This window comes from Sebastes umbrosus, chromosome 5 (genome assembly GCF_015220745.1).
Source record: "Sebastes umbrosus isolate fSebUmb1 chromosome 5, fSebUmb1.pri, whole genome shotgun sequence".
NCBI classification, from domain to species: Eukaryota; Metazoa; Chordata; class Actinopteri; order Perciformes; family Sebastidae; genus Sebastes; species Sebastes umbrosus.
Genome location: NC_051273.1, coordinates 20,354,967 through 20,370,700, shown reverse-complemented (window position 1 = coordinate 20,370,700; position 15,734 = coordinate 20,354,967). Strand labels below are relative to the sequence as shown.

At 40.8% G+C, this 15,734-nt stretch overlaps 2 protein-coding genes across 2 annotated transcripts in view; one reads left to right on the top strand and one right to left on the bottom strand.

Annotated features, from left to right (window-relative positions):
* The window catches only part of hcn2b (hyperpolarization activated cyclic nucleotide-gated potassium channel 2b), a 61,126-nt gene that overhangs the window by 30,842 nt on the left and 14,550 nt on the right, over positions 1 to 15,734 (bottom strand). The window contains exon 4 of the mRNA XM_037771010.1: positions 2,994 to 3,212. Within this exon, the coding sequence (XP_037626938.1) occupies positions 2,994 to 3,212 (219 nt within the window). The remainder of the gene's footprint in view (positions 1 to 2,993; positions 3,213 to 15,734) is intronic.
* Positions 11,180 to 13,866, top strand: LOC119488950 (DNA ligase 1-like). The gene is made up of 3 exons (XM_037771011.1): positions 11,180 to 11,331; positions 11,859 to 13,140; positions 13,669 to 13,866. The coding sequence occupies exons 1-2, from the start codon at positions 11,299 to 11,301 to the stop codon at positions 12,972 to 12,974; spliced, it is 1,149 nt and encodes a 382-aa protein (XP_037626939.1). The 5' UTR covers positions 11,180 to 11,298; the 3' UTR covers positions 12,975 to 13,140; positions 13,669 to 13,866.

The following is a 15,734-nucleotide window of genomic DNA, read 5'->3' as shown; positions in this document are numbered from 1 at the left end:
CGTAAGTTTGCAACGTTATTTAGAATCCTTTGCGACAAGCTTCTATGACATGGTTGGTACCAGTGGATTCCTCAGGTTTTCTAGTTTCATATGATACCGGTATCTTCACTATGGCTTTAAAACTGAGCCCGGTACAACCTGCGTTAAAGAAATTAGTGGTGTTAAACCAAATTTGCGTTAACGCGTTATTATCGCGTCAACTTTGACAGCCCTAATTAATATGTAATGTTTGTTATAGTTGGAAAACCCCCCAAAAAATATCATTGTTTCTGAAAAGAGAGGTATCTGTTGAATTTTTAAATGTAATTAATAATGCTGTAAGCACCACAAACAAAATTCCTTTCAACATTGTATTGTGATGGTGGCAGAATACTTTTGTATTTTGTGTAAAAAACAACCCTTTAAATGATGCTTTGACATCACTGAGGTGAAACACAACATCGACCTGTTATGTGTTCATGTGTATCTACTGTATACAGTTATACATGGAGTTGAGTATGCACAGTAATTATGAATGGTGTACCCCAGATCCATTGATAATGTAGCCATTCCCTGCTGCATTTACATGCTCACGAATCTGACACATATACATATACAGTATACAGTAGCTTCATTACTTTTTAAATACCACCACAGCCCCTCTCACAGGAGTGCTGGTCTGCTATAAACATCATCATGGATGCTCACTGGTATATCATGACCTAGAAAGTAGAGCAAGATGATTATCTCTTCAACATGATGCACAACAAAGCCTCAGGGAATAACATAAACAGCTACATGTTGGGGCCAAAACAGCACATGACTCAATAAGAGAGACGTAAACCTGATCACCCTTTGTTCTAAACACTGGCCAGAGGCTTCAACTGAACAACAAAGCTTGACCGATCACTCTGGTGTGCGTGTCTGCATGCACGTGTTCGAGTGATAGATAGCATAAGACATCTCCACATCATGCAGGATCTAAGGAAGCTAACAAGACGCAGAGCACCGCTGACACCGTGGCCTTATAAAGCAGGAGTGTGCTCACCTCGCCGGCCTGCACGCGCTGAAAGCTTTGATCAGCCGTCATACGGAGACCCTCAGGCGGGCCGAGGAGGCCCAGCGAGCTGCAGCAGTGAATATCGAACTGATAGGACAGATGCTGTTCCTATCAAAGTTTGTTGAAATCAAAAGAGCAAACCCTCGCTGTTCACATCAGATGTGATAACCGTATTCGCATCGTAAAGGACGAGCACTGTAGATTAATCTCCTTATTGAGTCTCCTTATGGCGGGTTGCCATGCTCTAGATAGAGGGGCCACCTGGGTACGGGTAAGGTAATCCTGTAGCTACCCTCTGATTTATTTCACCAGTGACCTAAAAATAGACTATAGTAACACCATCCCTCCTTTTTTTCAATTATTCTTCTCCATAAAAGCCAGCAGGCTGTATTATTTACTCAGATATGTTTGAGTTTAAAGGGATGGTTCACCCAAATGACAAAAACAACACACCTTACTTGAGCTATCTCATCACATTTTAGATATGTTAAGATTTCATTTTTGAGATATCCGTTTCTGGGTTTTCATACAGTGGTGGTGCTCACACCATTGACAAAAGGAATTGAAAAAATATCAGCAGCAACATCTCTTTCCAGAGAAAGTGTCCCAGTAACTCTGGATAATCCAAAGAACACACAGTTTTCATGGGGATTATTTCTCCGGTAGAAGGTAGTTCTAATGACGAGTGTTTACAGCACAGACTGTGGATTACAGAAGAGTAACCAGGAAATTGTTTCTGAAAAGAGATGCTGCTGCTGGCTTTATCTTCTCAGATGATACCACTCTCATGTCTGTCTATTACATATGAAGCTATAGAGCCAGGAACAGATTATTATAGTTTTGTAGAAGCAGGTGGAAACAGAGGGAAACAGTTTGCCTGGAAGAAATTCTTACTGCACGTAACTCCCTGCAAAAACACAACTTGTTACTAGCCGTGTTTCCATTTGATTGTCAAGCAAATTTGAAGTGAACCTTTGACATGTCTTAGGTGCGTTTCCGTCAACTGATTTGGAGCGAATAAACTCGGCTACAGCGTAGTTTGGTCAGAAGTCGGCGCTATAGGCTACGCATGGCTGTAATTCGCCGGTAAACAGAGTAGAAGAAGAAGAGGTTGCGAACCGGAAACAAAACAAGTCGGCAGGTCATCTAACCATCTACGATAGAAAAATGGAGAGATGTCTTCAGACATTTGTTTCGATTGGGCACATTTTATTTGTTCTTTCATGTCAGCTAGTATTGGTCATGTTTTATGTTGAGAGACGAAAACAAGCATTTATACATTATGGGAATATCTGTAGAAACAGCAAATCAGTCATGTGATTTAAATGTTCGCTAAGTCAGAATTTATTCAACAAAGGTGTTTTTTCAAAATCCATTTACACTTCAAGCAAGCGTAAGAACAGTTTTGCGCAATTGAGGAAGTTTTATTGTATTGTATAATTTTGCCGTTTCCATACAGCTTTTCTAATGCGATATTTCAAAATGCGCATAAAAATATGTGAATGGAAACACAGTTATTTTTACATTAATTAGTGAGCTTTAAAGGTGCAAATAGGCATATGTTTTTTAAACTTTTGACAAAGCTGGGCTAGCCTTTATGCTAAGCTAAGGTACTTGCCTCCTGGCTCTAGCATTATACTCAATGCTGGGGAGCGGTATCAATCTTCTCATCTAACTCTCTCTTGTTGAACTATTAAATGAAAAGTTAATGCTTTGAACACAAAGTTCCATTCGCCACCATTGTATTGATGAAATCTCAGAGACGGACATCTCAAAACCTGGACAAACCTGAATAAAACCACAACTACCTGCATGACGGGGTATATATCCAAAAATGTTGTTTTTTCTTTCTTCGGTTGAACAGATCATTAATCTGCTCCAAACGATCAACATTAGCTGTAAATCAGAAAACAACCGGCAGTAAAATAACTCAGGACACTAGCAAGATCCTCACCTTTTCTTGGTATTGCCGTCTGGATGAGTCCAGAGACTGGATGAGTGCTGTTGCGTGGCCGATGAACATGGCGTAGCAGGTGGCTCCGACGATCATACTGAGCATGGTCAGCCAGATGTCCGACATGCTCTCCGGGGCTTGTCTTCCATAGCCAATGCACAGCATGTGGCTCATGGCCTTAAAGAGGGCGAAGGAGTAGAGTTCGCTCCATGAGTCATTCTGCAGGGAGGGCAAAGAGACAAGAGAAAAAACAAGTTGAGAGAAAACCAAATATAAGGAAGGTGGAGGAGTTATTCTGTCCTCCTGGAATAGCTCCTCACTTTTATATTGTTACTGTCACGCTACAATGATTTTGACCTCATGACCTGAGCCTGTCGTCTCCACAAAAGGTAGACTGTTAAGGCACACTGCAGTGAAAATTTATACAAGTTAGAAAGCAACAGAAGTGGGGATAGATAGAGTAAATTATAGAATAAGAGGGCTAAAGAGTAAGACATTCCTGGTGAAGTGTCTGGTGATGTTTTAGGTTTGGTGGAGAGCCGTTATCATCATCACTGAGCTACCTCGCCTTGTCTTAGCCAGAGTAGAAAGGAGAAGAGGGAAAAAAGTGTTAATGAGGAGCCCGTACATCAGCCTGCTCCAGTCTGCCTTTGATTGGTGCTCACACACTCAGTCAACTCTAATTCTCCCACATTAGGTTCATTAGAAAGCCCTCCACAGGCACCGCTGAACCTCACATCCTCCCCTCAAACAGCTGTGGTTCACACATACACTGTCCAGGGTTCAACACTGTATGTGTGTTTCTTCTTCTGAGATGAGTGGTGTCACTTCACTCACTGATTGACTGCTTGGATGCTTGGTATCTGATTTGTGTTTTTTTTTCCCGGGGGAATTTTGCATTTCATTTGAGATTCAAATTTGGTTGGTTTTGGAGGAGGTGAAAGAGCACGTACTGACAGGAGGCTGCCGTCAGATGAAAATGTGTTTAGAAAGGTGACTGGAGGAACAGCAAAGACAGAAGATGAGATTTTAAACAGATAGTTTGGGTGTTTTGAAGTCGGGTACTATGAGGTACATATCCATAGTTAGTGTATTACCTATAGTAGATGGCGATCGGACCCCAGTTTGGAGAAACAGACAGGAGTTACCGCACAGAAGCAAAGCAATGTACTGATGTGGATGTGGGCAACAGCAAAATATATTTTAGCCACCTAAAAAACGAATTACTAGACTAACTAACTAATCTCAATACTCATTCACACACCGATGGCACAGCCTTCGGGAGCAATTTGGGGTTAAGTATCTTGGACACTTCGATATGTGGACTGGAGGAGACGGGGATAGAACCGCCAACAACACACTCTACTTCTGAGTCACAGCATGGTTAGTTTGGATTCACCAAAGACACACAAGCGGTAGATTAGAAACCTTGTGTTCTGCAAAATAAAATTACTGTTTTTTTCAATGGAGTCTGGTTGCTTTGGCGAGAGCATAGATAACAGTTTCAGTTCCCTGTAGGAAACATACACCTCATAGCTGTCTCACGGCAAGGTAAACTGGTGAAAATATTCTTAATATAGTGTACATTTTTATTGATATTGATTATTTTTTTTGTTGGACCTTTTTCTTATGTGGCTACAATACGTTTTGCTGACATTTCCGTCCACAGCAGTACATTACTTTGCTTCCGTGTGGTCTGCTTCTCCAAGCAAAGACCATGCCGACCGTCATCTACTGTGGGTAATAAACTGACGATTGATTCGTACCTCATACAACTCCACTTCAAAAACACCCAAACTATCCCTTCACAATGCACTCAGCCTCAGGCAGCAGGGTAGAAACTCAGCCCTGGCGGCTGACTGTGAGCTCCGAATGTGGCTCAAAGTTTCATATCTGTTTTGAGCCGTCAGCTGGATGGATCAGTGGTTTGGATTTGTTTGAGGAGATTGAACTGGACCTTGTAATCTCAGATGAAAGACAGAAAAACCCACGACAACAGTCTGCAGCCTTTAAGATTATGAACACCATCTCAAGCTTTGTTGTTATTTCTATACTATCTAGTACTGTAACTGCAGTCCTTTCTCTTTCTCACTGTTATCCTTAAGCCCATTATAATAAGCAATATTTCAGACAAACTGTAACAGAGCATTTAAAACACTCTTGCCTCAGTGTGATCCTTGTCCCCACCCCATTGCCCCCGAGTGGTGAACAGACCCGGAGCTGAGTCCCTCCAGTCGGCCATCAGCATGCTGGCCACATTGCTGGTGGATAAACAGCAGGAGAACCCAGAGACCAGGCACAGAAATAAACACCTTCTCACACATGGCTGCACCTGTCTGTCTCACTCTCTTACAGACACACACACATTATGATACAGTATGTCAGTGGACAGAGCACCAGAGAATAACGTCTTTCATCACCACTGAGGTCCATCCTAAATGTACTGTACACTGTACAAAGGATACTTGATTACAAAGATACTAACAAAAACTAAAAATGGAAAGTATCTATTACTGTGCTGTTGTTGTGGCATTTAAAGGACAACATTATTGTGCATGCAGTGGAGTCCTTCAAGGACAGATACAGGGTGTAACAGTATAACTCATCTACGGGTCGAAGGTGCATTACTCCTGTCAGTCTGCCTGTGTGGCTGTGTGACTGTTAGTGAAAGCCCACGAGTATAAATCAGCTCATCTCTCCTGTATTCCTAGAAATGTTTTTGTCGATTTGTCGAGGCCTATGTTGCAGGTGAGTCTCCTGTTTCTGATCTGATATCCATACAAATAAACTACACAATCGTAAACCTGGATTAGGCAGAATGGATGCTCCAAGCTTGCAAGGTGTTGAGAACAAATGGATGCATTCATACCATGAATGTTTACATGTACTGTAGTTAAAGTAAAATAAATATAGCACGTCTAGGTACTAGGGCTGTCAAAGTTAAAGCGATAATTCACCACTAATTTCTTTAATGCATTAACGCAACTTGTGATTTTTAAGTTGTAGCCAGCTCAGTTCAAAAGCTAGAGTGAAAATACTGGTATCATCTGAAACTATAAAGCCTGAGGAATCCATTGGTACCAACCATGTCATACTAGCTTGTTCCAAATGAGGCTAAATAACGCTATGAAGTTATGCAAAATTTTAGCGAGGAAAAACTGTCATGGCCATTTTCAAAGGGGTCCCTTGACCTCTGACCTCAAGATATGTGAATGAAAATGGGTTCTATGGGTACCCACGAGTCTCCCCTTTACAGACATGCCCACTTTATGATAATCACATGCAGTTTGGGGCAAGTCATAGTCAAGTCAGCACACTGACACACTGACAGCTGTTGTTGCCTGTTGGGCTGCAGTTTGCCATGTTTTGATTTGAGCATATTCTTTTATGCTAAATGCAGTACCTGTGAGGGTTTCTGGACAATATTTGTCATTGTTTTGTGTTGTTAATTGATTTCCAATAATAAATATATACATACATTTGCATAAAGCAGCATATTTGCCCACTCCCATGTTGATAAGAGTATTACATACTTGACAAATCTCCCTTTAAGGTACATTTTGAAAAGATAAAAAATGTGCGATTCATATGCGATTAATCACAATTAAATATTTTAACTGATTGACAGCCCTAGTAGTTACATGTATGCTTTAAAGAAATAGTTTGAAATCCACAAGCAGAATCTAAAGCAAAAATAAGTGTATATTCATTTACATGTGATTGTATGAGCCAGAGACAGAGTTTAAGTTCTTTAAGTTTGAGATAATAGCTGATCAGAACTGACAGTGCACTACAGCTGTCTCTTACTATTGAACATTACAGGCTTCATAGTAACACAATAAACTAATTCTACAGAGATACCACCCTGTGTGAGGGGGGGAAAAGAAAGAGGAAACAAATGAAATTAGCTCTGGTGTTCATTTTATTTGCCATCGGTCTTCACTGAGCTGCGTGGATGATCGCTAATTGTACATAATGCATTTAGGGAGGAAGACAAAGGGAGTACGGGACGTCTATGATGCATGATGGAGTAAGTATAGAATGGTGAGTGTACGTGCATGCTGGCACGTCCGTCTGGGTTTACATGCTGTTTGAGGCCCAGCTTCTGTTTGAACGTGTGTGTGTGTGTGTTAGACTTGTGCCAGTCATGCTGCCGAGCAACTCCTTGATGGGGTGCAGTCGATCTCCGACAGTCTAAAGCTGCTTTAAAGCAGGAGTTCTCCATCTTTTTTTCAGCCAAGGACCCCTTACAAGAGAGAGAATATACCGAGGACCCCCTCTGGATCCCACTTTGAGAATCACTGCTTTAAAGGACTGACATTTAGATCCCACTGACATTTAGAAGTTCAATATGTACACTTCCCTAAAAGACCTTGTTAGCAATGTTAGTATTCATTATTCAGAACCAGTGGGTACATGTTTGTATTCATTATTTAAAACCAAATGAGTATTTAAAGTTGCAAGATGGTTTGGAGTCTGCTGGAAGCACTCGACAATATTAATGAGGAATGCTGAGGCAAACAGATTTCTCCTGATTAGAACACTCGTGCATAGACTTAAACTGGATTGTGCGTTAATGTTAAAATAATGGACTAATGAGAAAAAATTAAAGGGCACCATGGTGGCTGTGAAAATGTAACTGCGACATCACAAGTTTGAATTCGTAACTTGAACTGGAACATTTTCTGTCTCTGAATATAATCAGCAGCTTATTAAAAGGTCTCGGTTGACCAAATGCAGCATTTTTCTGCTTTCTGAAAGACAGAGCTGACTTAACTGCAGCAGCATAATGCAGCGATAATGTTTTTCTTCTATAGAGTGAGGCAACATATCCTCATACAACAGCTCGTATGACATCTTACGAAACGTTATTCTAAATTTTTCGTATGTTCTCCAGCGATTGTCAAACAACACGTTATACAGTCTTTTCAAAATAACCTTCCGTCTTCACAGGAAACAACTTGGTTTGGTTTAGGAAACAAAACTACGTAGTTAGGTTTAGGAATAGATCGCTTTTTGGGTTAAAATAACTATGGAAGTGGGGTTACTTAAGTACGGAAGTTACGTGACAAATAAATCAACGTTGACTACTGGTTTTACACGGGACACAAACAGCGGTCTCTTGGGCGAAAGTCCGGTGTTTTTTGTCACCCGACCTCCTCCCTACGCGCCGTTTGTTGCTGAAACGAACTCTGCTGCCGCCATTTTGGACTGAAAACACTTATTATATTTATAGTATTTTACTGTTCAACACAGGCCATTTCAGTAGAATATAACAATAGAATAGAAATAATTTAGTTTGACTTTTGTACGGCACCTTTTAGGCGGACATTTTATTGGAGCTGGTAGTCACTTTCAGTCCAAAATGGCAGTAGCAGAACGGTTTGGGTTAAATAACTACAAAAGTGGGGTTACTTTAGTACGGAAGTTACGTGACAAATAAATCAACGTTGACTACTGGTTTTACACGGGACACAAACAGCGGTCTCCTGGACGAAAGTCCTGTGTTTTTTGTCACCCACCCGTCCACCCCGGCCTCCTCCCTACGCGCCGTTTGTTGCCGAGACAAACTCCGCTGCCGCCATTTTGGACTGAAAACACTTATTATATTTATAGTATTTTATTGTTCAACACAAACCATTTCAGTACAATATAGCAATAGAATAGGAATTATTTAGTTTTACTTTTGTACGGCACTTTTTAGGCGGATATTTAATTGGAGCCGGTAGTCGCTTTCAGTCCAAAATGGCAGAAGTGTAGCTTTGCTGCTCGACGCTGATGTTGCAATGGAACGAACAATTGACTTTTACTTCTTGGCAATATATGTTCTTTGTTGTCTTTCTTTATACTTCCTGGTTCACGATTAGGTGGATTAAATACGCATTAATTTTGTGGAATATATGCGAATTACAGGGCATTGCTTTTTGTAGGTTACGAACGGTGTATGAGAATAACTTGAGCGAGGTTATGGAACCAAGAAATGAAAAAAAATATTCTAAAGTGATCACATTAAAAGAGGATAAAAGATCTGATCCAGTGAATGTTGTAAAGTGTGGTAAATTACAAGGCTCTGGGAGGCTGTACTCGGTCACAGCGGTGCTATGAGTTAAATGCTAACATCAGCATGCTCACAATGACAATGCTAACATGCTCATGTTTAGCAAGTATAATGTTTACTATGTTCAATATCTTAGTTTTGGGTGTTAGCATGCTAACATTTGCTGATTAGCAATAAACACAAAGTACAGCTGAGGCTGATGGGAATGTTTTGCAGGTGTTTGGTCATAAACTAAAGTATATTGACCAAAGAGCCACACCGTTAGTGTACAAAGTAAAATGTGTTCTTCTTGTGTTGTAAATGCTGATTTGAGTCTTTATCTCAGTCTGGTTTATGGAAGACTCTCTCAACTGACTCGTGTGTGTATCCTTAACTGACTTCATTAGATGTGAAATGGATGTGGCAGGATTTTAATTGATTTGCGAGAGGAATTGGACTCAGTGGATCATAGCTTTGCTGCTCAATAAGCTGTTGTTATTGGGTTTGAGTTCATTAGCTTTAATTGGTTTTTCGTCTTTGACAGAGGAAGAAGTTCAACATGATGTGCTCGAGGAACAACTTCCACATAATGTAATAGATTAGATGAAAATGATCTGGACTTGTTGGTTAAACTAGATCTATTTCATGTCTTTTGCATAGTTACAGCAGAGACTCAGCAATCACAGGAGAGCTCTATTTTACTTAAATATTGTTAATTTTCCCTCTGCCGACACAAACTACAAAGGTTCAATGAGATTTGTTGCTTTGTAAATCGTCATCACACCCCTCCCTTCACTCTGCTATATTAAGCCTTTCTATATATAACAAATGGAAACCATTCAGCTCTTTTTGAGCTGGCAACATTTTGCCAGCTGTATTTTTTTGCTAGTGATGCTAGTTTTTTTTTCATCCTCCTCTCAATGCAAAACACCACAGCTTTCTTTCTTTTGCTTCTCAGCAAAGCGGAAAATTCAGCCATATAAGTGGCTTGTGTAGACAAGGTGTGCAGAGGGATACAAATTACAGGTGCACTACTGTAACAACTAGTAATGTCTGTGTCCGGTTTGCAGAGGAGGAGCAGGTTCAGTCTGGCCTTCAGGTCCTGTGGAGGACCCAACATCATAGGTTGTGTCCTTCACAGGATCCAGCCTCTGAATTGAGACACAGCTGTACATTTCAGAGCGCTGCTGATGTGCAACCGTGTGCATCCAGAGAATATGTCTAGCTGATGATGCAAGCTGTGGCCATATGACTCAAGCCAAAAGCATCTGTGCTGCTATGAGTATGAAAATCACGAAGCAGGCCTTTGTTGTAGCAATGATAAAGAAAAAGATACAAAAGAAATCTATACTGATTTTAAATTTAACAACACTGTGAAAAGCATGTCGGTCGTTCCGCCTCTTTGGTCCAGACTGTGTTGCCAACTCTTTTCCAATGAAAGTAGCCAGCACTCGCTCCAAAAGTTACCAGATGATGCCATACGCTCATCTGCATATTGGTGTCTTTGCACATCATTTGCATAAAGCCTAGTGGTTGTGTCGGCTGATTGCCTGCCTGTGCACCTGCTGCACATGGTTTTGCAGAGTTTATGTTGTTCTACTATTCCCAGATTTAAAGACAACTTGTTTGCAAACACCTGAATGTGTATTCTGTTACTTAATAAAAACATAAAACTCATTGCATGTCACTGCTTAGCTAATTATGACAAGACAACTTTTCTTCTTAAAATGGGGTTGGTTGGAGGGTCTGCGTGGATACGACCTGCACCCTCACATTTTAAATCCAAAGTGGTAAACAATACACATCCAGTAAAGTATGGAAACACTTTGGGTTTCACACATTGCAGGAAAAGGAGAGCTAGACATCACGGCTAAAGCTGCATGCTAGCTCTGTCATGGACTGGAAACGTTATCGTATCGCGGCAACATGCGGTCGAGCCAGCCGTCACTCTCATCTCCATGGTCAAATCAGCCGACGCTACAACTGTAGAGCACCCATATACTGACATTTATGTTAAATGCATTCAAACGGCCCAGATGGAGCTGACCATGGATGTATAAAGAGAACGGAGCTGACAGGAGAGCTAGAGACCACCTTGGAGAAGTTAGAGGTAGTATCCATGTGGGACTATGTTTGGTTTTCAAAAAACAACAAAAACATTTTAGAACCTCTATTTTGCATTTTTCAATACAGCATCACTACTGTATTATAGTAGTATAACACTACTGTATTATACTCCATTACCAGAACTAACATCTACCTTCGGCTATGATGGAGACAATTGTCCGTTTAAGAAACGAGGTAAGATTTTCTCAGCCAGACACACCTTTAAACAAACTTTTTTTCACCGTTACACTGATCTAGGCAAGCCTACATTTTCATCTGTTTTTAATCTTTTGTCTAAACTTTTGACAAATGCAATTACTTGAGAAGTATAAGATATGTATGTGGACTAAAACAGGGCTGTTTTTACTGTTAAATTAACAAAACCATGACTGAAAACATATTCTCAGCTTCACCAAAAGATTTTAGATCAACCTTATGTCCAAAAACTGATCTAAAACTGAAGTTACTGGCAGTAAAAATATGGAAAGCATTCTGTCTGTATAGTATAAAGGAAAGTACAGTATAAAGATGTGATTCTATGGTGTAAGGCTGAACTTGGCTAGACTCTTGTTATGAACTGAATCAGTGTGTTTAAGAAAAAGTAGCTTCACAGTGCTCTTTAAAAGCAGATGTAGTTGGCTTCAGTACTTTCAACTTTCTTTTTTGTGTATCCAACGTTAGGATGGGACTGTTTTCTTAACTTTTGCATTTGTGTCTTTCAGTCAATTGAACAAGAACTGGTTGAAGCCGCTGCTCAACATGGTCCCAACCAGGACCAGAGAACCCAGCAGGCTCCAAGCAAAGAGACGCTGAACCTCAGAAGAGCCCTGCTGGACTCCGACAAACAGATCACCAAGCTGGCCTCAGACAATGCTGCCCTGAAGGAGCAGATGGCCAGCAAGGAGTCCAGCTGGGAGGAGGAGAAGATGAGGATCCTGAAGGCTCTCAGGTCAGAGAGAGTCAACAGGAAACAGGCTCAGACTGACCTTAAGAACAAGGAGAAGGAGAAACAGGAGGAGACCGACTATCACAATCAAGATCTGCTTCACAAGCAGAACGAGATCCTCTTGGTCAAACAGCTCTGGACTGAAGAGCTAGCTAACATCTCTGTGGCATGGACGGCGGAGAAAAGAAAGATCACAGAGACCTGGGAGAAAGAGCTCAAATCTGTGGTTGATCAGAAGAATTTGATGGTTAAATTTCTGCAGGAGGAGTCGGACAGGAAGGTGAGCCAGGTCGTCCTGGAAAAGGATGATCTGATCACCCAAATGACGACGGCTAAGATGGCTCTGGAAGTCCAGAATCTGGAGAGCGAGGCCCAGCTGAAGGAGAAGGAGATGCAGCTCATCCAGAGCGAGGCAGAGTGGAAAAGAAAACTCGCCACTCTGGAAGATCAGCTGAGGAGCGAACTGGCTTCGAAGGAGGAGAACATCAAAGAGCTGCAGACAAACAGCAGAGAGATGGAGCAGCAGAGGATGAACCAACTGAGCCACATGGAAGAAAAGATCCGGCTCCAGGCCGACACCACCGCCGACCTCCAGGCACAACTCCTCATGTTCCAGGAGCTCCTCCTCCAGAAACCTGACCTAGAGGAGATGAAGGCCAAGAAGAAGGAATTAAAGAGGCTGATTAAGGAGACGGAGAAGGAGGAGAAGAGACAGAAGAAAGAGAATGAGGAAAGAGAGAAGAAGGAGAACGAGAAAAGAGAGAAGGAGGAATTGAAAAGACTGAAGAAAGAAAAGGAGGCTAGGGAGAAAAAAGAGGAGGATTTGAAAAGGGAGAAGAAGGAGAAGGAGAGGAAGGAGAAAGAGAGGAGAGAGGAGGAGAGAGAGAAGTAGCATCCTTTCTCTCCTCACTCTTCCCCCCATTTCCACTATCCCCATCTCCCTTCTGACCATCCCACCCCTTCACCCCCTACACCCTACCTGCTCTATATCTCTCCTCCCCACAATCCAATTACCGCAACTAACATCTACGTTCGGCATTGTCCGTTCAAGAAACGAGGTAAGATTTCTCAGCCAGACAAACCTTTAAACAAACTTCTTTTCACCGTTACACTGATCTAGGCAAGCCTACATTTTCATCTGTTTTTAATCTTTTGTCTAAACTTTTGACAAATACAATTACTTGAGAAGTATAAGATACGTATGTGGACCAAAACAGGGCTGTTTTTACAGTTAAATTAAAAAAAAACATGACTGAAAACATATTCTAAGCTTCACCAAAAGATTTTAGATCAACCTTATGTCCAAAAACTGATCTAAAACTGAAGTTACTGGCAGTAAAAATACGTAAAGCATTCTGTCTGTATAGTATAAAGGAAAGTACAGTATAAAGATGTGATTCTGTGGTGTAAGGCTGAACTTGGATAGACTTTTGTGATGAACTGAATCAGTGTGTTTAAGAAAAAGTAGCTTCACAGTGCTCTTTAAAAGCAGATGTAGTTGGCTTCGGTAATGTAAACTGTCTTTTTGTGTGTATCCAACGTTAGGATGGGACTGTTTTCTTAACTTTTGTATTTGTGTCTTTCAGTCACTTGAACAAGAGCTCCCTTCCATCACCCATTCATACTCTCTCCCTCCTCCCCACGGTGACATGGTTGACCCCCTACCATCACCACTCCATACTCTTTCCCGCCTCCCCACGGCAGGCATCTCTCTGCGTGGGTTTACCCAGAGTGCTCTGGTTTTTCCCACAAAGATATAAATAAATATACAAAATATTAACTATTATCTGCCAATTAGTCTTTATAAAGTGACAATCCTTAAGATTTCAGTCCTGGTTGATTTTTAATTTCTATCTGAGTGAAAACAGTGGAATTGTGTTTAGAGTTTAGCAGTCTGGAGTCTTTATTGATTCATGAGCTTCAGAATTGTGTGCATAGTTTAATTATTTGTGTTCATACAGTGGAGGGAAAACTTTAATACAGCATTTTTGTTCTGCCAAAGGCTGGGCAGCATTACATGGCTTGACCTAGCAAAACACAAATTAGATCAGATTAGAGCTAATAACCCTCTTCAAAAAAGTCAACAGTCTCCAAACTATACTTAATTTTACTTGTATTTAAAATGTATTATAATTAGGGCTGTCAAAGTTAACGTGATAATAACATGTTTCAAATTCGCAAATTCGTTTTAACACCACTAATTTCTTTAGCGCATTAATGCAACTTCCGATTTTTAGGTTGTAGGAGGTTAAATAACGCTCCAAAATTGCGCTAAATTTTGGCGTGGAAAATCTGACATGTCCATTTTCAAAGGGGTCCCTTGACCTCTGACCTCAAGATATGTGAATGAAAATGGGTTCTATGGGTCATTGTTTTGTGTTGGTAATTGACTTCCAATAATAATTATATACATACATCTGCATAAAGCAGCATATTTGCCCACTCCCATGTTGATAAGAGTATTAAATACTTGACAAATCTCCCTTTAAGGTACATTTTGAACAGATACAAAATATGTGATTAATTCGCAATTAATCGCGATTAACTATGGACAATCATGCAATTAATCGTGATAAAATATTTTAATCGACTGACAGCTCTAATTATAACTTAAATACACATAAAATTGCTTTACATGTCATCATGTCTCCTGAGACCTTCATGTCTCGAATATCCTGAGACTACTTTTATTAATTAAGGATTCAATCAATTCCCGTGCCACTCACTTGTATTGCCTTTTTTTACAAATGACACACAATATACTGTAACGCCCACTTTAAATGTTCTTCTCTGAATAATATATTTAAGAAATGGATGTTACTGAGATCTTTATAGTGCATGAACCAAATTAATACTGAAAGAAGCTGTTGGATCATAACAAGCAATCACTCAACTCACACGACAACACCTCCACATCTCACACACCGCAACTGTCCATTATTCTTATGCGCCCTGACAGGCCTGTTGACAGTTAGATCACTTCAGTAATTGAATGAATGGGGGATATCCTTATTAACTTTCACAGCAGGAGGGTTTCTTGAAGTGCAATCGCTGTGTGTGTGCATACAGTGCACATGCACAGATAATAAAGCCACACAAATTGGTGTACTATTCTTCTCAGCAGCCTCGATATTAAATACAAAAAACAGGCTGAAGCAGGAGAGGCTTTATTCTAATGAAACTGATCTAAGAGCCAATCAGGCTGAGGCAGATGGGACAAACCCACCTGTCATCCACGTAACAGAGAGCCACTTAAACAACAGGCCATGATGATCCGGTATCTTGTGATCACTGTGCTGCAGGGAGCCTGATTGCCGGGGCTTATAATAAACACCGCTGACGTCTGCGTGCACATCTTTTACAAGTCACAGATATTATTTTTGAGTGTTTTGAGGCAGAGCTGAATACATTACAGGAAGGAAGAAGGAGGAAGGAGGCTATTTTGATTATCATATCACATACACATAAAGACAGATACATGAGAGTGCCCCTTGAGCAAGTGAATGAATCACGTGTTGTTTCTATCTGGCTGAATTATAACCTAAGTGCCTGGATGATGCAAAAAGGAAAAGTGCAGGGTGTATTCCAGTAAATGTCCATCTCGGGCAGTCAGCCAGTCAGCCTGAAGCGAATGCACGAAGACGAGGATCAT